The following is a 23,842-nucleotide window of genomic DNA, read 5'->3' as shown; positions in this document are numbered from 1 at the left end:
CCAGCACGCTGCACGCCGGGAAACGTAGTCTTCAATGCAAGCTACAGTCTAGAATTTATTAATAAATGTACTTATTTAGTATAATAGGGCCACCCCTCAGGGTCTGAAGCCCCCTGAAGTGTTCCTTGAGGTTGCCATTTTTTTCTTATCTGTGTAAAGATAACCCCTTTCTATGCAGCCGTTAGAAAACATGTACCATTCACCAAAATATTTTCTTGTAGATAAAAACGCTGAACCCACCGGGGGTGATGGCTTACGCCTATAATTCCAACATTTTGGAAGCCGAGGCGGGAGGATCACTTGAGCCCAGGAGTTCGAGATCAGCCTGGGCAACAAAGGGAGACGGCGGCATCTCTACAAAAATTTTAAAAATTAGCCGGGTGGGGTGGCGCTAGCCTTTGGTCCCAGCTACTTGGGAGGCTGAGGTCGGAAGATGGCTTAAGCCCAGGAGGTCGAAGCTTCAGTGAGCCGTGATTGTACCACTGCATTCCAACCTGGGCGATAGAGTGAGACTGTCTGGAAAAATAAAAAATAAAAGAGGCTGAATCCTAGTTGCCGACTGGAAGGCTTAAGACATTTATCCCCTTTTGCAAATCAGTGGGAAAATGCACTAAAGGAAAAAAAGGTAACGGAAAAATCCCTGAATCTTTTTGGAAAGTTCTCTACATAAAACTGTCACCAGCCTTCCAAAATATGTCCAGGGGTCCCTTTTCATTCCCTAACTCAGCTTTACGGTCTCTGTCTCTTACCCCCCTTCCAGTGCCTGTTTTTGCATATGTAAAATGGGGGTTTAAAAGTGTCTATCACAAGGGTGGTTGTGAGGCACAGTTGAGGTAACTCCTGCACAGCGCCTGGTACAAAAGCCCTTAGCAGAAGTAAGATTAGGGGGAGGAGGAGTGAAAATGTCACAAGTCACTAGGGAGGCCTTTATGTCAGTCCCCATCCTGCCATTAACTGCTTAATTCACCAATCCTCAGTTTCCTCACCTATGAAATGAGGGAATCCTTAAAACCCCTTCCAGTTTTATAATCCGATTGTGCCTTCTTTGCTAGGCTCTTCCAGTCCCCCAGAATCAGGAAAATAAAGTCGATTGAAATCAGTCTCCCGAGATAATAACTGTTAGGCTGTACTGAGAATGAGATAAGCATATGAAGTGTTTGCTCACCAAGTATCTAGGACATGGTAAGTGCTCTGTAAACGTTAGGTGTACTTGCTAACACTTTTATTTCCACCCACGAGAATGTGAGTCCCGTAAGAGCAAAAACCCTGTAGGTCCTGTTCAACTGTGTCCGGAGCACCTGGACCGGTATTTGGCACATCTTGAATTGAACTGAACTGAACTGAACTGAACGGAATTGAACTGAATTGAACTGATAGTCTAAGCATCCTGCCTCTCCAAGTTCCCTGGACTTCTTCAGTTTCCTCAAGGGCAGATAAAGGAGTCACTAAAATCCCTTCCAGTCCTACAGCTTTAGGACGGTTCTTAGCCCTCCTTTTCTCGCCTAGGAGTCTGAACGCCCAGGTTGAAGTTCAGACCCCAGAAAACCCTAAGCCACTTTGGGTTTGGAACGTGAGCCTAGGGTCTGGCGCCTGGGGCCTGGGGCCTGGGCCCGCCCCCGTTGCCAGGGAGCGGCTCCGCCCACTAGCGCTGCGAATCACGATCACTGATTGGCTGGGCAGCCGACTCCCTCTCTGGATGTGTCCGCTGCCGCCATTGTGCGGCGCTGGTCCCCTCAGAGGGTGCCTGCTGCTGCAAGTGCCTTGGACCCTCCCCCTCGCTTCTCGCTCTCCTGCCCCGGGAGCCCGGCGGGTCCGGGACTCCAGTCCGTGCCGGTGCGGGCGCCGGCATGTGGCTGTGGGAGGACCAGGGCGGCCTCTTGGGCCCTTTCTCCTTCCTGCTGCTGGTGCTGCTGCTGGTGACGCGAAGCCCCGTCAATGCCTGCCTCCTCACCGGCAGCCTCTTCGTTCTGCTGCGCGTCTTCAGCTTTGAGCCGGTGCCCTCTTGCAGGGTCCTGCAGGTGCTCAAGCCCCGGGACCGCATTTCTGCCATCGCCCACCGCGGCGGCAGCCACGACGCACCCGAGAACACGCTGGCGGCCATTCGGCAGGTGAGACCCCCACGCTTCGCGCCCCTCGGTCCTCCCGAGAGCTCAGACTTCTACTTTTCCTTCCCAGGGTTCCCCGATCTTCTCAAGACGACCTTCCTACTTCCTCATTCGTCCACAAGGCACACTCCCGGCCCTTGATCCCTCCCACTGCCTAGTGATCTCCCGACTTCAGGTTTTATATTTACAGACGACAGCAGATATGTATATAGTTTCTGTGGGACTGACGTTGAGATTACATCCAGGAACAAGGTCAAAAGTGTCCCTGGTTTACAGAGTGTACATCGGAGTGGGGGAGGCAAGCCTTAAACAAGTAAACACATAAATGAGATAACTTTAGGAGAGTGAAAGGTGCAATGAAGAAATCGGGGGAACTGGAGGGGGGGAGTTACGCCATTTTATTTAGATGGAGTAGTCCAGAGAAATCGTCTCCGAAGAAGCAACATTTGAACAGAAACTGGAATTATAAGGAGCCAGGCAGATGCAGAAGGTCCTGAGATGGGAATAATATAGAAGTGTTCAGGTAACAGAAGAGGCAGTGTGTGGCCTGACTTCAAGGAACAGAACAAAGACTGGTGTGTGAATGAAGTAGGAAATGGGTCAGGTCAAATAGGGTCTTGGTCAGTAACTGAGGTTCGTCTAAATAGCTCACCCTTCACAGGACGTACCTTTGCTTGTCGTGTAAGTCACGTGAGTCATTTCCTTATCACCTTTTCCCCAGACACACAGATTTGCGCTCGCACAAGCCTGGCAGCTGGACTCAACAATTTTTGCCCTCTCCTTTTCATAAGGCACTCCTGAAACTTTTGGTACCTCTCAGCTCTTGGCATTCTCCTGGCTTCATAATAATGACAGCTTACAGAGAGGGCTTTTCAGTGGATTAGGTGCTTTTGCATCTGTGTAAATATATCTGATTCTCTTCTTTCTTTCCTTTTTTTTTCTTTCTCTCTCTCCTTCCTTCTTCTTCTTCTTTTTCTTTTTTTTTTTTTTTTTTTTTTTTGGACAGAGTTTCACTCTTTTACCCAGGCTGGAGTGCACTGGTGCAATCTCCGTGCACTGCAACCTCTGCCTTCCGTGTTCAAGCGAGTCTCGTGCCTCAGCCTCCCGAGTAGCTGGGATTATAGGCGCATGCCACTACGCGCAGCTAATTTTTGTATTTTTAGTAGAGACGGGGTTCTGCTATGTTGGCCAGACTGGTCTCAAACTCCTGGCCTCAAAGTGATCCTCCTGCCTCGACCTCCTAAGGTGCTACGATTACAGACATGAGCCATCACACCTGGCCTCCCTCATTTCCTTTTTTTTCTTTTTCTTTTTTTTTAAACAGAGTCTCACTGTCGCCCAGGCTGGAGTGCATTGGCATGACCTCGGCTCACTGCAACCTCTGTTTCCCAGGTTCAAGTGATTCTCCTGCCTCAGCCTCCCAAGTAGCTGGGATTACAGGTGCCCGCCACCACACCCGGCTAATTTTTGTTATTTTTAGTAGAGGGACGTTTTCGCTATGTTGGCCAGGCTGGTCTCAAATTCCTGACTTCCAGTGATCCACCCGTCTTGGTCTCCCAAAATGCTGGGATTACAGGCATGAACCACCGTGCCCGGCTCCAGATTTATACTTTTTTAAATTAATTAATTTATTTATTTAAATTTATGGGGGTTTTTTTGGTTTTGGTTTTTTTGTTTGTTTTTTGAGATGGAGTTTCACTCTTGTTACCCAGGGTGGAGTTCAATGGCACGATCTGTGCTCACTGCAACCTCTGCCTCTGGGGTTCAAGCGGTTCTCCTGCCTCAGCCTCCCGAGTAACTGGGATTACGGGCATGCGCCACCATGTCCAGCTAATTTTATATTTTTTTAGTAGAGACAGGGTTTTGCCATGTTGGTCAGGCTAGTCTCGAACTCTCAACCTCAGGTGATCTGCCCGTCCCAGCCTCCCAAAGTGCTGGGATTACAGACGTAAGCCACCGTGCCCAGCCAAGATTTATACTTTTAAAGCCACACTGGCCCATGTGGAGAATGTACTGTGGGTGTAATTTCATTCCTTTGCCACTGTTTATAATAGTGTATCTGTTTTTGGAATACACTCAATTCACATTTATCAAGTTTTTCCTTGTATATGTCATTTATAATCTACCAGAAATTCTAGCACTGTCAGAAATGTATGTATGTGTATATACATTCGACTTTACCAATACTTTTATTTTTTTGTTGTTTTATTTATTTTTGAGACAGGGGCTCTGTCACCCAGGTTTGAGTGCAGTGGGGCAATCTCAGCTCACTGCAACTTCCACCTCCCAGGCTGAAGTGATTCTTGTGCCTCAGGCTAAGATTACAGGTGTGTTCCACGCCTGAATAATTTTTCTTTTTTTAGTAGAGATGGCGTTTTGCCATGTTGGCAAGGCTGGTCTCGAACTCCTGACCTCAAGTGATCCACTTGCTTCAGCCTCCCAAAGTGCCGGGATTACAGGCATGAGCCACTGCCTGACCGACTTTACCAGTACTTCTATGTTATTCCAGTAATTGAGATAGAAAGATGAACCCCTGGTTCTAGTTCACATATTAGTATGTATAGGAGATATTGCAAGTTCAGTTCCAGACCTGAGTAAATAGTCAATAAAGCAAATATTGTAATAAAAGGAGTCACAAATTCTTTGGTTTCCCAGTGCATATAAAAGTTATGTTTATACTATATTGTAATCTATTAAGTATGTGTGTATGTATAGATATGCACATATACACACATATATAGGTTTTCATCCATGGTTCCTTTCTCATAACTCTCAGCCCTTGCTGCAGTCTTTTGTTAGGCATCCTAGGCCTTAGGAGCAGGCCTCAGGAGACAGAATCTCTCTGACCTTCTCCTGCCCTCCTTTCACCTGCCCCAAGGCAGGACTGGAATCTTTCCCTGTCTTTCAAATTGTGAGTCTTAAGACCCCCCTCAGAGAGGGACCCCACCCTATACCCTGGGGAAAGGAATGCTGACATCAGGAAGCTTCCATAAAAACCTAAGAAAATAAAAATTAAAATAAACCTAAGAGGACTTGAAGCCAATTGGTCAGAAGTTCCAGAGGCCCCAGCTTGCTGTTTGTGTCTGGAGGAGGTTGGGGTGCAGTCTTGGGGACCAAGCCCTCAACCTGTGATCTGACACTGTCTCCAGGTACATAGTGTCAGAATTGAGTCGGGGGATACTCAGCTGGTGTCCACTACTTATTGGTGGAGAAAAAATCCCACATTTTTGGTCACAGAAGTTGGGATTGATTATTGTGATGTGAGAGCAGAGGGAAAATGTGGTGTGTTTTTCCAAAATAGTTGTACCTTTGTGTCACATGGGAAAAGGAAGATTTAAATAAGGCAGAAAAATCTCCACCCATAAAGGACATTATTGATAAATTTGACTATATTACTTTTAAAGATGTGTTTAAAAGGACATAATAAATAACAATGGCTATTGAAATCTTAACTATTCACTAGCACAGTTTTCTGTGTTAAGTAAAAACCTATAAGGGAGTGATATGAGAATGATACACACACCAACTTTAAGATGGTAATTTCCTCTGGAGAGGAAAGGAAGAGAATGAAAGGGAGAATTTCAGCTGTATCTGTAGTGTTGATAGTAAAACCGAAGTGGATAAGAGTGCAACTTCTGCTGCATCCTAGCTTGTGTATCCCTGGACAAGTTTCCTACTCTTTCTTTGTCTCAATTTTCTCATCTGTTAATTGAGAATAGTAATAGTACCTACTTCAGGGTTGTGAGGATTAAAATAGTTAATACATTTAAAGCACTTAGAAGAGTGCTTGGCAAATAGAAAAGGCTCAATAAATAATAGCTTTCTTTTTCTTTTTTTTTTTTTTAGGGCAGAAAGAGATTGAGGAAATTAGGTCAAAACATTCACATATGTTAAATCTTTTTTTCCTGTATATGTTTCCAGTAGACCATGACTTAGAATATGTTCTATTTTTTAAAAAATTAAAAATCTTGATCATGGCTGGGCACAGTGGCTCACACCTGTAATCCCCGCACTTTGGGAGGCTGAGGCAGGAGAATTGCTTGATCTCAGGATTTTGAGACCAGCAGGAGCAACATGGTAAAACCCCCATCTCTACAAAAAATCCAAAAATTAGCTGGATGTAGTGGCACATGCCGGTAGTCCCAGCTACTTGGGAGGCTGAGGTGGGAGGATGGCTTAAGCCCAGGAGGCAGAGGTTTCAGTGAGCTGAGATCATGCCATTGCACTCTAACCTGGGCAACAGAGCCAGATCCTGTCTCAAAATATATATGTATATATATATAGATCATAATGAGCATTTCACATCTTTATTGTGATGAGGAAGCCAAGGAAGCAAACGTTAGATAGTGTGTCTCCAGAGGAGCATGGCTCGTGTAATTTAAATGTCAAATTCTCTTTTTAGATAAATTCTAATCTACCTCAGCAAGCTTACCAACTTACTGGCCAACAGCCAGTGCTGGTTACATAAACAAAATGTGATATGTCCTAGAAGCAGGTGTGGTGTCTTTGTGGTGGAGGGTGGAATTAAACCAACAAAAACCTGACTCATTTATGCCAAAGTAGTGAAATATCTGACTCATCAACAACCACAGAGTGATCATCAGAACTGCTGTACCAACAAAGAGTGTAGGTAAACAGTGGAATTGTCTATTCGTAAGTCATTGATGAACCATATAGTTAAAGCATCCAGATAAAACACAAGTTCCTGAAGTCTCCCAGTCTTCCACTGTGAAAGTAAAAAGAGTGGGGAAATTAAAGTTTTTAAGGAATCCATCAGTTAGGAGTTGAGATGAGGTTATATACACAGAAAACAGAAACAGATCAGGATTGCTGTTTGGTGGGGGAAGTGGAAGGAAAATGAATCATTAAGGACAGCTGTCGTAGCCAGCCCTGCTGGTCTTTTGGGTGGTTAGATGCAAAAGGATGTTTGTGGCCAGTTGACAGCAATATTGTTGATGTTTTTGTTAAGGCAGCTAAGAATGGAGCAACAGGCGTGGAGTTGGACATTGAATTTACTTCTGACGGGATTCCTGTCTTAATGCACGATAACACAGTAGATAGGACGACCGATGGGACTGGTCGATTGTGTGATTTGACGTTTGAACAAATTAGGAAGCTGAATCCTGCAGCAAACCACAGACTCAGGTAAGTAGTTTATTGTCACTTAAACAGATCTTTTAGCTTTTATTGGAAATGACAGATAGACACTGGTGCTTTCTAATTACATATGCCCCAGGAGAGTTGTCTTGTTTTGTTTTGAACTGTATATAGGTCTCCTAAGTAACGAGCAAGTGCCAGGAACAACAGAAATTCAGCATTATGTTTTTAGTCTTTCCCACTGAGGCTAAATTTGACTTCAGAATCATTCTCAAGATAATACTCTGTCTAGTCACTATAGAATCATGAGGCTGAAAGCCATTGCTTGGCAATCTTCTTGCCTTCAGGTGTACCAAGAAGCAAATTATACATTCATTAAAAGCTTCAAGTAATATTATAATATTACATTTTAACTTAACCCATTTAAGTCTTCCAATCCTCATAACAAACTTCTGAGGAATCACAGAATTGTAGGAATAGAGAGTATCCTAGAAATCATCTAGAATAGCACTTTGCAGTAGAACTTTCTGCAATGATGGAAATGTTTTACATCTGCACTGTCTAATATGGTGGGTACCTGTGACTACTGAGCACTTGATATGTGGCTAGTGACACGAGGAAGTGAATTTTTAATTTAAATGTAAATTTAAACTGAAATAGCCATATGTGGCTACCATATAGGATACTGTAGATCTAGATCAATCTTGCCTTTAGAGATAATCCCAGAGAAGTAAATTATTTACTCAAGGGCAAATAACTAGTTCATAAAGAAGCCAAGACTAGAATCTATCCCAAGTTTTAGTCCAAATCATGCTGTTTTTAGCTGCCCCCAGTGTCTTTCAACCCTGTAAGAGCGAAAGTTCTTTCAGTGTCTAATTTAATTCTTTCCTGGTGGAGTGTAAACGTAGCTTCCAAAATATATATACCAGAGCTAATCTTACAAGGTGTTCCACAAAAACAGGTTCAAATAAGATCAAATCGTGTACTCTGAATACTTCTGTTGTGGATATAAACAGTCCACATCAGCTGATTCTTACTTGTAACTTAGCTTTTCTCAAACTTACATGACCACAGAACCTACATCCTCTTCCCCACTTACAGCTGTAAACACCCTTGGAATTGGTATGCTGAGTAATATGCTGTACTTTGGAATGTGGTTATTTAAATCCCTCTCTGCTCGTCATCTTTGCAATACTGAAAAGTGTGTGCTCACTGGTTATTCATGTAATATCAGTTATCCAGACAATGATCGATTCTCTTTGAATATTAAGTATTTGACCCAACAATTAAGCTATACTTTTTCCTAAAAGATGATTCAGACCTATTTTCCTAGGATCTGAAAAACATCAGTCAGCCGAAGGAAATCATAATGTAGGCAGGAAAGAATATTGGTAACACTTGAGAATTATGAGTCCAGGTTGCTAGAATTGCTCTTGACTGTCATCAGATATTTTATTGCTATGCTTATGCAAGGGAAAGACTGGTTTTAATATTATAATGACATTGCAGCTAATAAAATGTCAGGTTCAAAGTTAATACTTAAAGCAAAAATGTTTAGGGTCATCATTACCCTTAAACATCCTTTAAGGGAGCACTGAGTCTATTTCTCTGGAATTTGTGCATCCTAGGAAAAAAGAAATTGTAATTTTCAAAAAATCCCTTAAGAAGACACCATAGCAAAGGCAACATATTACACCAATATCTTTAACACAACCAGTCTTTGCTCTGCTATTGGAACAGAGTGTGTTTTCTGTGATTGAACACTAAGTGAAGTAATTGGCTTGTGTTTATGGATCATGTTGTGGGAAAAAAATAGATATTTTCTCTAGAATTATGTTCAGTGTGATGAGATGGTTGTCCTAAGAGAAGGGTAAGGAGGAAACTAAGATCAGCCAAAGGAACAACAAATTCAGGTCTCCCATCTTTCACTCTCAGGGAATAGAAATTGATGAGAATGGCTGGGGTAATTGCCTGTAATGTTTAAATTATCCTTATCTTTTTTTTTTTTTTTTTTTTTTGAGATGGAGTTTCACTCTTGTTGTCCAGGCTGGAGTGCAATGGCATGATCTTGGCTCACTGCCATCTCCACCTCCTGGATTCAGGCGATTCTCCTGCCTCAGCCTCTGGAGTAGCTGGGATTACAGGCATGTGCCATCACACCCAGCTAAGTTTTGCATTTTTAGTAGAGACAGGGTTTCACCATGTTGGCCAGGCTGGTCTTGAACTCCTGACCTCAGGTGATCTGCCTGTCTCGGCTTCCCAAATTGCTGAAATTACAGGCATGAGCCCACTGTACCTGGCCTATCCTTACCCTTTTTTTAAAGCATGATCTTACAGTAGAAATAATGCAGTTGAGTTAGCATTAAGTTAGATCATAATTTTATTATAAGAGAAGAGCTAATTTCTTTTGTATCAAACACTTAGGCTTCATTTTCTTTATCAGAAAATTATGTCTTAGAAAATTATTTATTTTAAACAGTTGCACTTAAATAAATACACAATACAATTAACAGATTTATGTATTCCTAGGAATTTCTCCTGCATAGGGTTCTATTAGGGAAATTACAATCTGAAAATTAAATCTCTGAGTTTTCCAAAGGTGGCATATACTCTGCCCTTTGGGGAGTAGGGTTATTAATAATGTTATTAATTCAATGGAAATTCACTGATTTCTTAAAAATTAAATGATTTTTGTTGTTGTTGCTGATCTTTGGTCAAGAATATCTGTATTTGAACACATGGAGGTTCCTGAATGATGGAGCACCCAGAAAGGGCATGGAAGCTCTGTGCCCCTTTCCCCATACCTCACCCTACACATGTCTTCATCTGTATCCTGTGTAACGTCCTCTATAATAAACCTGTAAACATGTTTGTTTGAGTTCCACAAGCCACTCTAACAAATTAATTGAACCCAAGGAGGAGGAGGTGGGAACCCCAATTTATAGCTAGTTTCAGAAGCACAGAATCACCAGAAAAGGAAAACAAAACAAAACAGAAAACAGAAAAATAACATCCATTATACAATGTAAGAAACCAAAGACCATCAATCTCTAATGTCTGTGCTCAGGTATCTGTGTGCGTCAATTCTTCTCATCTACGAGTCTTGGGTTTTCAATGCTCACTTGTCACCAGGATATGAATTAAAAATGTCTTGGGCACCACCATGTGATTCAGTTGTCTTAACCTTTCTAAAAGTGCTTGTGCAAGCCATTTACTTATTGCTTCTTACACCATTACAGCCCAACCTACTTGTGGTTAAAAGCAACCATAGCATGTTTGAAAGTTTCATGCAATATAAGGGAAGTTTATGATTGCATTTAGTCTGTACTTACTGGATACTTTCAGTTTTATCAGTCCCAAGTACAACAAACTCTGGATAATATGATTAAATACTTCTTCCATGATTCTTTCGACCTTCACATCAAATTCGCTAAATATGGAATGATTGACTAGCCAGAGCAATCAAGAAAGAGAAAGAAATAAAAGGCGTCCAAATTGGAAAAAGAGAAAGTCAGATTGTCCCTCTTTGCAGACAACATGATTTTGTATGTAGAAAAACCTAAAGACTTCACCAAAAAACTGTTAGAACTGATTAACAAATTTAGTAAAATTGCAGGATATAAAATCAATGTACAAAAATCAGTAGAATATCTATACGTAAATAATGAACTAGCTGTAAAAAAAAATCAAGAAAGCAATCCCATTTACATAGCTACCAAAAAAACAGTAAAATACCTAGGAATAAATATAACCAAAGAGGTGAAAGAGCTCTACAAGGAAAACTACAAAACACTGATGAGAAAAATTAAAGAGGACACAAACAAATGGAAAGACATCCCACGCTCATGGATCAGAAGAATTAATATTCCTAAAGTGACCGTTCTACTCAAAATAATTTACAATTCAGTGCAATCCCTATCAAAATATCAAAGACATTCTTCAGAGAAATAGAAAAGCCACAATCCTAAAATTCATATGGAACCATAAAGAAGCCCAAATAGCTAAAGCAATACTGAGCAAAAAGGACAGAGCTGGACATATCATGCTACCTCACTTCAAGATATACTACAAAGCCACAGTAACAAAAACAGCATGGTATTGGTATAAAAACTGACACACAGACACACGCACACACACGAAATAGATACATAGACCAATGGAATACAATAGAGAACCAAGAAATAAATCCATATATTTACAGCCAACTGATTTTCCATGAAGGCACCAAGAACATACAGTGGGGAAAGGACAGTCTCTTCAATAACTGGTACTGGGTAAACTGGATATCCATATGCAGGATATTGAAACTAGACCCCTATCTCTCACTATATTTAGAAAATCAACACAAAATGGATTAAAAGTTTAAATTTAAGACCAGAAACTATAAAACTACTAGAAGAAAACATAGGGGAAATGCTCTGGGACATTGGTCTAGGCAAAGATTTTATGACTAAGACCTCAAAAGCACAGGCAACAAAAACAGGCAAATGCGACTATATTAAACTAAAAAGCTTCTGCACAGCAAAGGAAACAATCAACAGTGAAAAGACAGCCTGTTGAATAGGAGAAAATATTTGCAAACTATTCAACAGACAAGTAACTAATATCCAGAATATGCAAGGAACTCAACAGCAAAAACAATAATAATCCCATTAAAAACATCTATTCAAATCCTAATTTGAATAGACATTTTTCAAAAGAGGACACACAAATGGCCAACAGGCATATGAAAAAACACCACAAATTATTAGGGAAATGCAAATCCAAACCACAATGAAATACCATCTTATCTAGTTAGAATGGCCATTATTTAAAAGATTTTTAAAATAACAGATGCTGGCGAGGATACAGAGCAAAGGAAACTCTTATATTCTGTTGGTGAGAATGTAAATTAGTACAGCCATTATGGAAAACAGTATGGAAGTTTCTCAAAAAACTAAAAATATAGAACTACCATGCAATCCGGTAATCCCACTAGTTGGTATCTATCCAAAGGAAAGGAAACTAGTGTATCAAAGGCATACTTGCACCCCCATGTTTATTACAACACTATTCACAATAGCCAAGATACGGAATCAACCTAAGTGTTCATCAATGAATGAATGGATAAAGAAACTGTGGTAAATATACTCAATGGAATACTATGTAGCCATAAAAAAGGATAATATCCTGTCATTTGCAGCAACATGGATGGAACTGAAGGTATTATGTTAAATGAAATGAGATAAGCCAGGTACAGAAAGGCAAATATTACATGTTGTCACTCATATATGGGAGCTAAGAAAGTTGATCTCATGGAGGTAGAGAGAAGAATGATAGTTACCAGAGGCTGGGAAGGGTATGGGGTTGGGGGAAGAGGAGAATGAAGAGAATTTGGTTAATGAGTATAAACATACAGTTAGATAGAAGGCATAAATTCTCATGTTCAATAACATAGTAGGGTGATTATAGTTAACAATCTGTTGTATATTTCAAAAGAGCTAGGAGATTCAGATGTTCCTAACACAAAGAAATGATCAACATTTGGGGTGATGGACATCATAAATACCCTGATTTTATCATTATACATTATGTGCATATCACAGAAATATGTCTAAGTGTATAGCAATAAAAATGTGGAAAAAATAGTATCTATACTTTGGTTCAAATTATTACAGTAGGACAGGCGCAGTGGCTCACACCTGTAATCCTAGCACTTTGGGAGGCCAAGGCAGGTAGATCACTTGAGGTCAGGAGTTCAAGACCAGCCTGGCCAACATGGTGAAACCCCGTCTCTACTAAAAATACAAAAAATTAGCCAGGCGTGGTGTCACATTCCTGTAGACCTAGCTACTTGGGAGGCTGGGGCAGGAGAATCGCTTGAACCCGGGAGTTGGTGGTTCCAGTGAGCTGAGATTGCACCTCTGCACTCCAGCCTGGGCAACAGAGCAAGACTCCATCTCAAAACAAAACAAAACAGAACAAAAAAACTTACAGTAAATTATCCTTGGACTTTACTATGGTCGAAGAAAAAATATTGGAGAAAATACTCTTTTCTTTTGATTGGGAGACATTTGCAAAATGTTTGTTACAATAGAGGTTATCACTTCCTCTTTTTTCCTACAATGTATTTTCTCTTCTCTTACAGGAATGATTTCCCTGATGAAAAGATCCCTACCCTGAGGGAAGCCGTTGCAGAGTGCCTAAACCATAACCTCACAATCTTCTTTGATGTCAAAGGCCATGCAAACAAAGTACAGTTTAAACCATGGACTTCAGTTTGTTAAAAAGGAATCTTATTTCATTGATAGTCATTTCTGAAATTACATATATTTTGTTATTTATTCTTTTTAAAACTTAGTTTTATAAATTATATGTGTTGAATGGAAGCGTACAATGCAGGAATCTACATCGTTAAGGAAACAGTAAATTATGGAACTTTTTAACCTTTTATGGAACCTTTACAAAACTTCTGATATTCAATAACCAGCACAAAATGGAAGTTTCTGTTATTTACACAAAGCATTTACAAAAGATATTAAGTAAACAGTGAAAAGCACTTCTAGAAAAAACCACTCAAGTAACCTCATAAAAAGGAATTCCGAGTTGTACACAAGACCAATTTTATCTAGCCTAAAAGTTAAGGGCCTTACATGGACAACTATGGACTGCATTTAAAGAGAATTCCTATATTAAAAGCTAATAGTTAACAGAACATATACCTTTTACATAGATTTATCCCTTTGTATAATTTATATCCCTTATGTATAGTTTTGTTATTCATTGATTTTAGCAGCTATACTTTTATCAGAAAATCATTTATTTTCTTCAAATGTGTTTGACATTCCTAGATAAAATTTGGCTTAAATTTTAGGGCCTGCACTTTTACTCATAAGAATATATTATTACAGTGAAAATCAGTGGGAAGATATGATTCTGATTACATTTGTTCTCTTATAACCAGCTTTTCAACTGCAAGTACTTTTTTCCCCATTTGGGCAACTTGAGTATTTTTCCCCTAGCCATATTAATAATCGGTAATGGCCATCTACTGGTTGAAAATTCTGATGATGCCATTTTTTTTTTTTTTTATTAATCCCATGATATCATTAAAACCAGTTGTTAAAACCCAAAATGGGCCGGGTGTGGTGGCTCATGCCTGTAATCCCAGCACTTTGGGAGGCCGAGGCGGGTGGATCACCTGAGGTCAGGAGTTCGAGACCAGCCTGGCCAACATGGTGAAACCCGTCTCCACTAAAAATACAAAAATTAGTTGGATGTGGTGGCAGGCACCTGTGATCCCAGCTACTCTGGAGGCTGAGGCAGGAGAATCGCTTGAACCGGGGAGACGGAGGTTGCAGTGAGCCACGACTGTGCCAGCAGTCCTCCAGCCTGGGTGACAGAGCAGGACTACGTCTCAAAAAAAAAAAAAAAAAAAAAAAAAAAAAAACCTGAAATGTGGAGCCTAAGTATACACTCTAATTTTATTACAGTTAACTCCTATTTTTGAAGAAGGAAGAGAAGGGTAACTAATTTATTATTCTGGTAAACTGATAGTTGTATACCACTAGGTTTTCTAATCGGTCTGCATTAGAATCACCTGGAATACCTATTTTAAAATACAAATTTCCTGGGCCATTCTCCCTAGGGAAGAGATTCTGAAAATATCCAGGGTGGGCTCAAGGAGCGTGTATTTTTAATGAGCACCTCAGGTACTCATTGTTGATGTTGCAGCCCACATTTGGGAACACTGATAGGTCCTACATTTCACCCACGGTATACTGACTTTCATGCTTATTCTCTTAGGTTTTTTTTTTTTTTTTTTTCTGGGAGAGAGTCTCACTCTGTTGCCCAGGCTGGAGTGCATTGGTGCGATCTTGGCTCACTGCAACCTCTGCCTCCGGGGTTCAAGCAATTCTCCTGCCTCAACCTCCCAAGCAGCTGGGATTAGAGGCGTGTGCCATCACACCCGGCTAATTTTTGTATATTTAGTAGAGATGGGGTTTTGCCATGTTGGCCAGGCTAGTCTCAAACTCCTGGCCTCAAGTGATCCGCCTGCCTTGGCCTCCCAAAGTGCTTGGATTACAGGTGTGAGCCACCATGCCTGGCTTCTCTTAGAATACTTTTTAAAAAGAAGTAGACATTTTTTAAAAAATCTAGCTATTTGAGTTTTCTCGATAGGTGCTCATGGGTGTTCAGCCAAGACTAGGTAGAACATAGTGACCTAATTCACCAAGATGGTAGTGGAGAGGGACAAGTGTAGGCAACAAAGTAGAGCTAGTAGAGCACGGTGGCCAAAATCATGGGCTTGGGAGTCCAACAGACCTTGACTGAGCTCTTACTACAGGGTAACCTTAATTTTGATGAGCTTCAGTTTCTTCATGGGTAAAATGGGAATACTAAAAGCAGTTACCACATAGAGTTGTTGTGAGAATTAAATAATGTAAATGTGAAGAGTTTACAGCACATGTCTTTGTTCAAACAGCAAAAACAAAGCAAAACAGCGTTCTATAGCTCACCTTCAGCTGCATTAGTGAAGAGGAGGCATGACATGGATAATTTGTGTTCTTTTTTATTTTGGTGGGGGAATGCATTTTGCTCATCATATTTGATTAGGGGTATGTTTGACATTCCAAAAATTAGCAGTGTTTCACAAATTATGCAGCAGCAGCATTGCATCCCACATGGCTGGTGACTTTCTTTTGTTAGCTGCTATTGATGTCACTTCACTAGGGGTTACCAAATAATACTTAAATTCTATCATGTCTTCTTCATTTTGTAGCTAGAGTACTATAAAAAGGAACTTCTATTCACCTTGGGAAGAATTGGGAGCCTCTTAACTCTTCCCAGTCCCTCCTACCCCTGCCCCATTGCTTCTCCCTCCATATTGGTGATGAGTGATATGTCCTCTCAGTCCCCTGGACTGAGAAATCTACCCTCTGTAGTTCCCAGACTGGCTGGCTCATGTTTCATTTGGAAAAGGCACAGAGAGATAGAGCTTTGGGTACGAAAGGACTTCTCATAGTGGATAAACTAGAGTATCAGGCAAGGAAAATTTTGCCTCTGGCCTCATCTGGCCTGCAGCTTACCATACTTTCAAAAGTATGACAAAAGGGGTGAGGCCCTCAGAGGGAGTAAAGCAGCAATACCCCACCTTCTTCCTTGTTTGCTGCTGGTGTGAGTTTAAAATGCATCCCAGTGGATAGTAGTCTCTGCCAATACTTTTAGCACCTCCATTTCTAGTAAACTTCTGTTTTATTCCATAGGGTTGTACTTAATATATGATAGTTATTGGCTGGGGCTATCACATTTTAATCAATTTTAACTATATGAATCTCTTTATTTTACAGGCTACTGAGGCTCTAAAGAAAATGTATATGGAATTTCCTCAACTGTACAATAATAGTGTGGTCTGTTCTTTCTTGCCAGAAGTTATCTATAAGGTAATATTCAGGATTTTTCTTATCATATTAGGTGAGCTGGTGTAGATAATTGCACTGGGCTGCATAAGCACAGGATAGATGCCTATTAAATTGAACTGCATCAAGATCACAGTTGAGAAGCTCCTCTTTTAAATTAATAAGAGAAATTCCAAAAGGGGAATGTACTCATACCCTTTATAGAATGCCATTCCTCTTTTGCCCCTTCTTTTATGTTTTTTTTTTTTTTTTTTTTTTTTGAGACGGAGCCTTGCTCTGCCGCCCGGGCTGGAGTGCAGTGGCCGGATCTCAGCTCACTGCAAGCTCCGCCTCCCGGGTTTCCACCATTCTCCTGCCTCAGCCTCCTGAGTAGCTGGGACTACAGGCACCCGCCACCTCGCCCAGCTGGTTTTTTTTTTTTTTTGTATTTTTAGTAGAGACGGGGTTTCACCGTGTTAGCCAGGATGGTCTCGATCTCCTGACCTTGTGATCCGCCCGTCTCGGCCTCCCAAAGTGCTGGGATTACAGGCTTGAGCCACCGCACCCAGCCTCTTTTATGTTATTTATAGGCTCACTCAGATTACTGTGGTAAAATTCTCAGAACAGAAAAGAATTATGTAGCCCCCACTTCTCACCAACTAACAGCAGAACATACCTTCATAAAATAAATTCTTAATTATGGAGAATCTAAAACATGCATAAAATAGAGTAGTACAGTGCACCCCCCTCCACCATAACCGTTATCCAGCTCATTTTACCCATAACCCCATTGATCTTCCCCAGTGTTATTTTGAAGCAAATGTTATTCTATCCATAAAATTGCATTAAGAATCTTTAAAAAGTGATGCCATTTTATTTTATTTTATTTATTTATTTTTAAAGACAGGTTCTCCCTCAGTTTCCCAGGCTAGCGTGCAGTGGTGTGATCATGGCTTACTGCACTCTTGACCTCCCAGGCTCAAATGATCCTCCTGCCTCAGCCTTCCAAGTAGCTGGAACCACAGGCGCATGTCACCACGCCCGGCTAGTTTTTTATTTTTATTTTTATTTTTTGTAGAGACAGGGTCTCTCTATATTACCCAGGCAGTTCTCCAACTCCTAAGCTCAAGCAATCCTTCCACCTCAGCCTCCCAAAATACTGGGATTACAGGCATGAGCCACCGTAACCAACCTAGTGATGCCTTTTTAAAAACGTAGCCACAATGCCATTGTCCCATCTAAAAATTATTAACAATAAATTCTTCATATCATCAAATATCCAGTCAGTGTATAAATTTTGACTTGTCTCAGAAATGTCATAAATGGTTTTTTGGTTTTCATAAATTGCTCATTTGAATAGGAACCAAATAAGATCTGCGTGTTACAATCGTAAATCTTCTTTTGTTTGTTTTTGAGACAGAATCCCGCTCTGTCACCCAGTGGTATGATCTCAGCTCATCACAACCTCTGCCTCCTGGGTTCAAGCAATTCTCTTGCCTCAGCCTCCCGAGTAGCTGGGATTACAAGCACACACCACCATGCCTGGCTAATTTTTTTGTATTTTAGTACACACGGGGTTTCACCATGTTGGCCCGGCTGATGGCCAGCTCCTGACCTCAGGTGATCTGCCCGCCTCAGCCTCCCAAAGTGATTATAGGTGTGAGCCACCGTGCCCTCACGGCAACTGTAAATCTTAAAACTTGCAGGTTCTGTCTCTCTCTTTGTTTTTTTCTTTGGTGGGGGGGGGGGGGCAGTCCTTGTTTTGTATTTACTAAAGAAACCAGATTATTGTTTTGTAGAGTTTACCCAAGTCCAGATTTTGCTGATTATGCCATGATATGGTTTAATACTTTTTTCTCTTTATTTTCTATAAACTAGTAGTGAGAGCTGGAAGCTTGCCTTGATGAGGTTAGGATTGGTTATTCTTGGCAAGATAACTCTAGAGATGAGGGTGTTTTTCTGTCAGGAGGCACTTGACATCTGGTTGACTCCTGTTGTTGTTAGCTGCTATTGATGCTCATTGGCCAGATATGTCCATTTTCTAGGGAGCTACAAAATGTTGATATTTTAATTCTATTACTTCTTGCATTAGCTGAAATAGATCTATAAAAAGAAAGTTTTCCTCCTTTACTATTTACTTACCGAAGAGGCAGAATAAATGCTTAATCTTGCCTATTATTTACCAGTTTCCAAAATAATGAGTTGGTTCCATAGCGTTCTTTACCAGTGACCAACAGAGCATACATTGAAAATTTTTACAGTGAGGATAGAGCCTATCAATAGAAGCTATCATGGAGATGAATAGGGTCATGGGGCTTGCAGACATTTGGAACAGTGTTTCCCAAACTTCCTCGACCACAGAGTCCTTTAAAACGTGTAAGACATTCCCCAAGAGGAGCACAAGAGCAGAGACTGAAGGAACTCCATCCACATCTCTCCATTTCTCTGTTGCCCTCTCCCATTATCTCATCACAATCCCTTCTCTCCCTTACCACCTCACTTCCCCATCCCCCTCCTCACCCCTAAAACTCTTCAGCCATTTGCTCTGGAAAGGGCCAAAACTAACCAGCGCATCTTGAACTGACCTTGGTTCCATCCTCACTGAGTTCTAATTAATTATCTCTGGCCAAGATTTAAGTCGATATCCAATTAAAAGTTTATTCTCGTGACTTTGTTAAAATTTGGTCCTGAGGTTGTAATTTTTACATTTTAAAGATAGGATTGCAGTTTTTAAGGATTGTGGAAAAAAATGTTCTCATATGTACTGTATATTAATGCTTTACATTCATCACATTATTTTCTCAAAGCGTTTATGATTGAGAACTTACTTCGTAGATACCGGGGCAGGGTACCAACCATGACCACCTCATCTGATTGAGCACATTGGCTAAATCTAAACTAATAAGTATTCAACTTTATATATGATCATTATTTTACTTCCCCAAATTCCTTTTCAGATGAGACAAACAGATCGGAATGTAATAACAGCATTAACTCACAGACCTTGGAGCCTTAGCCATACGGGAGATGGGAAACCACGCTATGATACTTTCTGGAAACATTTCATATTTGTGATGATGGACATTTTGCTCGATTGGAGCATGCATAATATCTTGTGGTACCTGTGTGGAATTTCAGCTTTCCTCATGCAAAAGGATTTTGTATCCCCGTAAGTTGTAAGGTTTTTTATTTTACCCAGACACATGTCCTGAATGGTCTTATTTGAAAGGAAGGATTCACAGAGTAGACACCCTGAATTGGTTCTGACCTGCAAAGCTTACCATGCCTCTAATTGGATTGCCAATTTCGCTTCTTAGGTGGGAAGAATTCAGGCATATTTCACTGTTTTCAGACCAAGTTGATCACATATTTTTGGTTTTTTAGTGTATTTTGAAGAAAAAAAGTGAACCTGTGAAACTGTGCTGAGAAAGGGGTTTTATTTCTCTGACTGATTTTTTTGAAAGCCAACACAGGATCCTGGGCAGAACCACAGTGAGGACATCCTGTGGGCACCAACCTCCCGCCCACCATCTTACGTTATAGGCACTCCCCCATCTCTCCCCATAAAATTTGCGTTTCCTAACCTGCTAGCGATCTCAGAATAATTTCTTTGGCAATTCTAGATCTGTATATTTCAGCTGATTGGAGTTGTAAGTCTAGTATTATTTCAGATGTGCATGATTCAGTTCAATAAATACTTGGTAAGTGCCTACACTATTGAAAGGTTCCATATTGAGAAGCTGAAGATGCAGTGGGTGAAGAATCAAAGCCATGATCTCTGTCTTTGTGATGTTTACAGCCAAGTGGGAGAGAGAGAGATGCTAATCAAATAAAAATCCAATCAATATAAAGTTTAAACTAAGATACAGGCTACGTCAGAGAGAACAGTGTGCACAGACTGTAATCTGATCTGGTCATCCAGGTCCCCAAGGAAGTGACAGTGAAGCTAAGATCTGAAGGGTGAGTGGGAATTGGGAGGAATCCAGATGAGAGAGAAAAATGTATGTAATGTGCTCTGACAGGAAGGAGCATAGTTCTTTCTAGGAATTGAAAGAAAATTCATATTCTTTCAATTAATTTAAAATGAATCAGCACAGAAAAGAAAGGGGGAGTGTGATGTGAGATGAAGCCAAGGAGACAGGTTGGGGCCAGGTCAGGCACCCCTTCAGTGGCTGTGCCAAGGACAGTTGGGGGGTGGCAATCATTAGTGAGCTACTGAAACGTTTTAAGCTGGAACAGTGCAGAGAGGTTCATGGCATCCTGGGTTTTGGAGCAGTTCCTCTGGTCACAGTGCAGAGGCCAGGTAGGAGGCATCCTCTGGGTACTATTGGTATGCAGTGAACACCATACTTAGTGGCCATTATAGATTCCTGAGACAGCTGCTTATTCTTCTAACAGGATTGGTTTTCCTCTTTCCCCAGGGCCTACTTGAAGAAGTGGTCAGCTAAAGGAATCCAGGTTGTTGGTTGGACTGTTAATACCTTTGATGAAAAGAGTTACTACGAATCCCATCTTGGTTCCAGCTACATCACTGACAGCATGGTAGAAGACTGCGAACCTCACTTCTAGACTTTTACCCTGGGACGAAACGGGTTCAGAAACTGCCAGGGGCCTCATACAGGGATATCAAAATACCCTTTGTGCTAGCCCAGGCCCTGGGGAATCAGGTGACTCACACAAATGCAATAGTTGGTCATTGCATTTTTCCCTGAACCAAAGCAAAACCCAGTGTTGCCACCATACACCATAGAATGCCAGAGTTCAACACTGTTGCTCTTGAAAATCTAGGTCTGAAAAAATGCACAACAGCCCCTGCCCTGCCCTAGCTGAGGCACACAGGAAGACCCAGTGAGGATAAGCACATATTGAATTGTACAATTTGCAGATGCAGATGTAAATGCATGGGACATGCATGATAACTCAGAGTTGACATTTTAAAACTTGCCACAGTTATTTCAAATATTTGTATTTAGCTATGTTAACATGTACTGTAGACATCAAACTTGTGGCCATACTAATAAAATCATTAAAAGGAGCACTAAAGGAAAACTGTGTGCCAAGCATCGTATCCTGAGGCATACGGAATTTGGGGAAGCCACTGTGCAATCCAGTGAGGCTTCAATGTGCAAGAACCAAAATGGTAGGGAGGTCTTGAAGCCAGTGAGGGATTTACAGCATCTTGAATGGAGAGCTGCAAACCACCAGGGGGAAGAGTTGCACTTTTCCAGGCTTTTTAGGAAGCTCTGCAATAGTTGTGATCATAGATAGGCAATTAGAACTGGAAGAAACTTCCAAGAACATCTAGGTTTGTCCTCATTTTGCAAATGAGGAAACTAAACTCTGTGGAAGGGAAGCGGTTGCCTCAAAAGTCACAGTTTAGCTGGGCACAGTGGCTCATGCTGATAATCCCAGCAACTCAGAAAGCTGAGGCAAGAGGATTACTTGAGGCCAGACTGTGCAATGTAGCAAGACCCCATCTCTAAAAAATTAGCCAGGCATGGTGGTGCATGCCTGTAGTCCCAGCTACTCAGGAGGTTGAGGTGGGAGGATCACTTGAGCCCAGAAGTTCAAGGCTGCAATGAGCCATGATTACACCATGGCACTACAACCTTGGTGACACAGTGAGAACCTGACTCAAAAAAAAAAAAAAGTTAACTGGAACTTCTAGAACTTGTTTACAGTTAACCAGAAACTATACAGGTGGTTTAACATGCATTATCTTACTCACTCCATACAAAAGTCTTAGGGAGGTGTTAGCACTCTTTCTACTGGTGAAGAACTGAGGTACTTCATAAAACCACTTACCCAAGGTGTCTTGAGTCTGTTACAGTTGTTATTCAAATCCAGGTCAGTCTGCCGCCAGAGCCACTACCCTTACTCCTCACTGAATCTGCCTTTATATTGTTGAGCCCATGATCCCAATTCTGCTGTTTCCAATTTGAACTTCCAGGGATTTTACTGTGAACTTAGTAGCAACATTAAAATGAAGTTGAATTTTTTGTTAATGGCAACGCCGTGTGTCTCCTCTAGCTTACCCACCTCACCTTTCAACCCCATCTGTGGCCTTTGTCCAGGCCCACAGCTTAGCCATGGCTTCCCTCCTGCATCCCTGCCATGGGTTGCCGGCCTCACACTTAGAGCAGCTGAACAGTGATTTTAGAAGGCCATCAGTCCCCACAGCTACATGACAATGAGAAGCAAACTTTTTTGTGACAGATTGTATTGGCATAGGCATGATAGACGGTACGTTTTGAATCAGCATTTGCAAAAAAAATTGTCTTGAATTTTAAAATGAACAACAAAGATAGGTTCATTGAGTGGAACAAATGTCTAAACTGCATGTACTTCCGTGCCATGTCATGCCTAGAGTGAAAGAGGGAGGAAAAAGTGACCAAAGAAGATACATCAAGCCGGGCGCGGTGACTCATACCTGTAATCCTAACACTTTGGGAGGCTAAGGTGGGTGGATCACTTGAAGGCCAGGAGTTCAAGACCAGCCTGGCCATCATGGGGAAACTCTGTCTCTACTAAAAATACAAACATTAACTGGGCATGGTGGCACATGCCTGTAATCCCAGCTACTCAGGAGGCTGAAGCAAGGAGAATTGCTTGAACCCAGGAGTCAGAGGTTGCAGTGAGCCAAGATTGCACCACTGCACTCCAGCCTAGGCCAAAGAGCGAGACTCTGTCTCAAAAAAAAAAGAAAGAAAGAAAATACCCTCTGCGAACTGAATTCAGCCCTGGGGTACCTTCTGAGGGTGCACAGCAACTGGCAGGGAAGGATTTCTCTTGGGGGCAGTGTGAAGTTAATAATATCCCTTGGCCAGGCATGGTGACTCATGCCTATAATCCTGTCACTTTGGGAAGCCAAGGTGGGAGGACTGCTTGAAGCCAGGAGTTCAACACTAGCCTGGGCAACACAGTGAGACCCCATCTCTACAAAAAATTTAAAAATTGAGGCCAAGATGGGAGGATCACTGGAGCCCAGCAGGTTGAGGCTGCAGTGAGTTAGGATCGCACCACTGCACTCCGGCCTTGGCGACAGAGTTTTGACTCCAATCTCTAAAAATTTCATAATAATAATAATATCCCTTTGTGTTGTGGGAAGATCTCAAGAGCCAGGAGATCTCTGTCTCTTGATCTTCATCCCAAATCCATTTTGCCTTTGATTCAGCCAGGCCAAATTAAGGATTTAGGTCCTATGCTAAGATGGTAAGGGCCTCAAAAGGTGGAGAATTTGAGTGATGAAATACGGTGTTAATA

At 41.4% G+C, this 23,842-nt stretch overlaps 1 protein-coding gene across 3 annotated transcripts; it reads left to right on the top strand.

Annotated features, from left to right (window-relative positions):
• The first annotated feature begins 1,672 nt into the window (after positions 1–1,672).
• On the top strand, positions 1,673–22,899 carry GDE1 (glycerophosphodiester phosphodiesterase 1). 3 transcript variants are annotated; one of them, XM_023225007.2, is made up of 6 exons: positions 1,673–2,108; positions 7,075–7,250; positions 13,330–13,435; positions 16,532–16,624; positions 19,537–19,748; positions 21,001–22,899. In XM_023225007.2, exons 1-6 carry the CDS (start codon positions 1,848–1,850, stop codon positions 21,146–21,148), a joined length of 996 nt encoding a protein of 331 aa, XP_023080775.2. In that variant the 5' UTR covers positions 1,673–1,847; the 3' UTR covers positions 21,149–22,899. The 3 variants fall into 3 exon arrangements, with proteins under 3 accessions (XP_023080775.2, XP_023080776.2, XP_023080777.2); XM_023225009.3 differs by having other exon boundaries at positions 1,689–2,108; positions 7,079–7,250; positions 21,001–22,590; XM_023225008.3 differs by lacking the exon at positions 16,532–16,624 and having other exon boundaries at positions 21,001–21,628.
• Positions 22,900–23,842: the final 943 nt, after the last annotated feature.

Source organism: Piliocolobus tephrosceles, chromosome 17 (assembly GCF_002776525.5).
Source record: "Piliocolobus tephrosceles isolate RC106 chromosome 17, ASM277652v3, whole genome shotgun sequence".
Classification (NCBI taxonomy): Eukaryota; Metazoa; Chordata; class Mammalia; order Primates; family Cercopithecidae; genus Piliocolobus; species Piliocolobus tephrosceles.
This window is presented reverse-complemented; position numbering and strand designations above follow the sequence as displayed.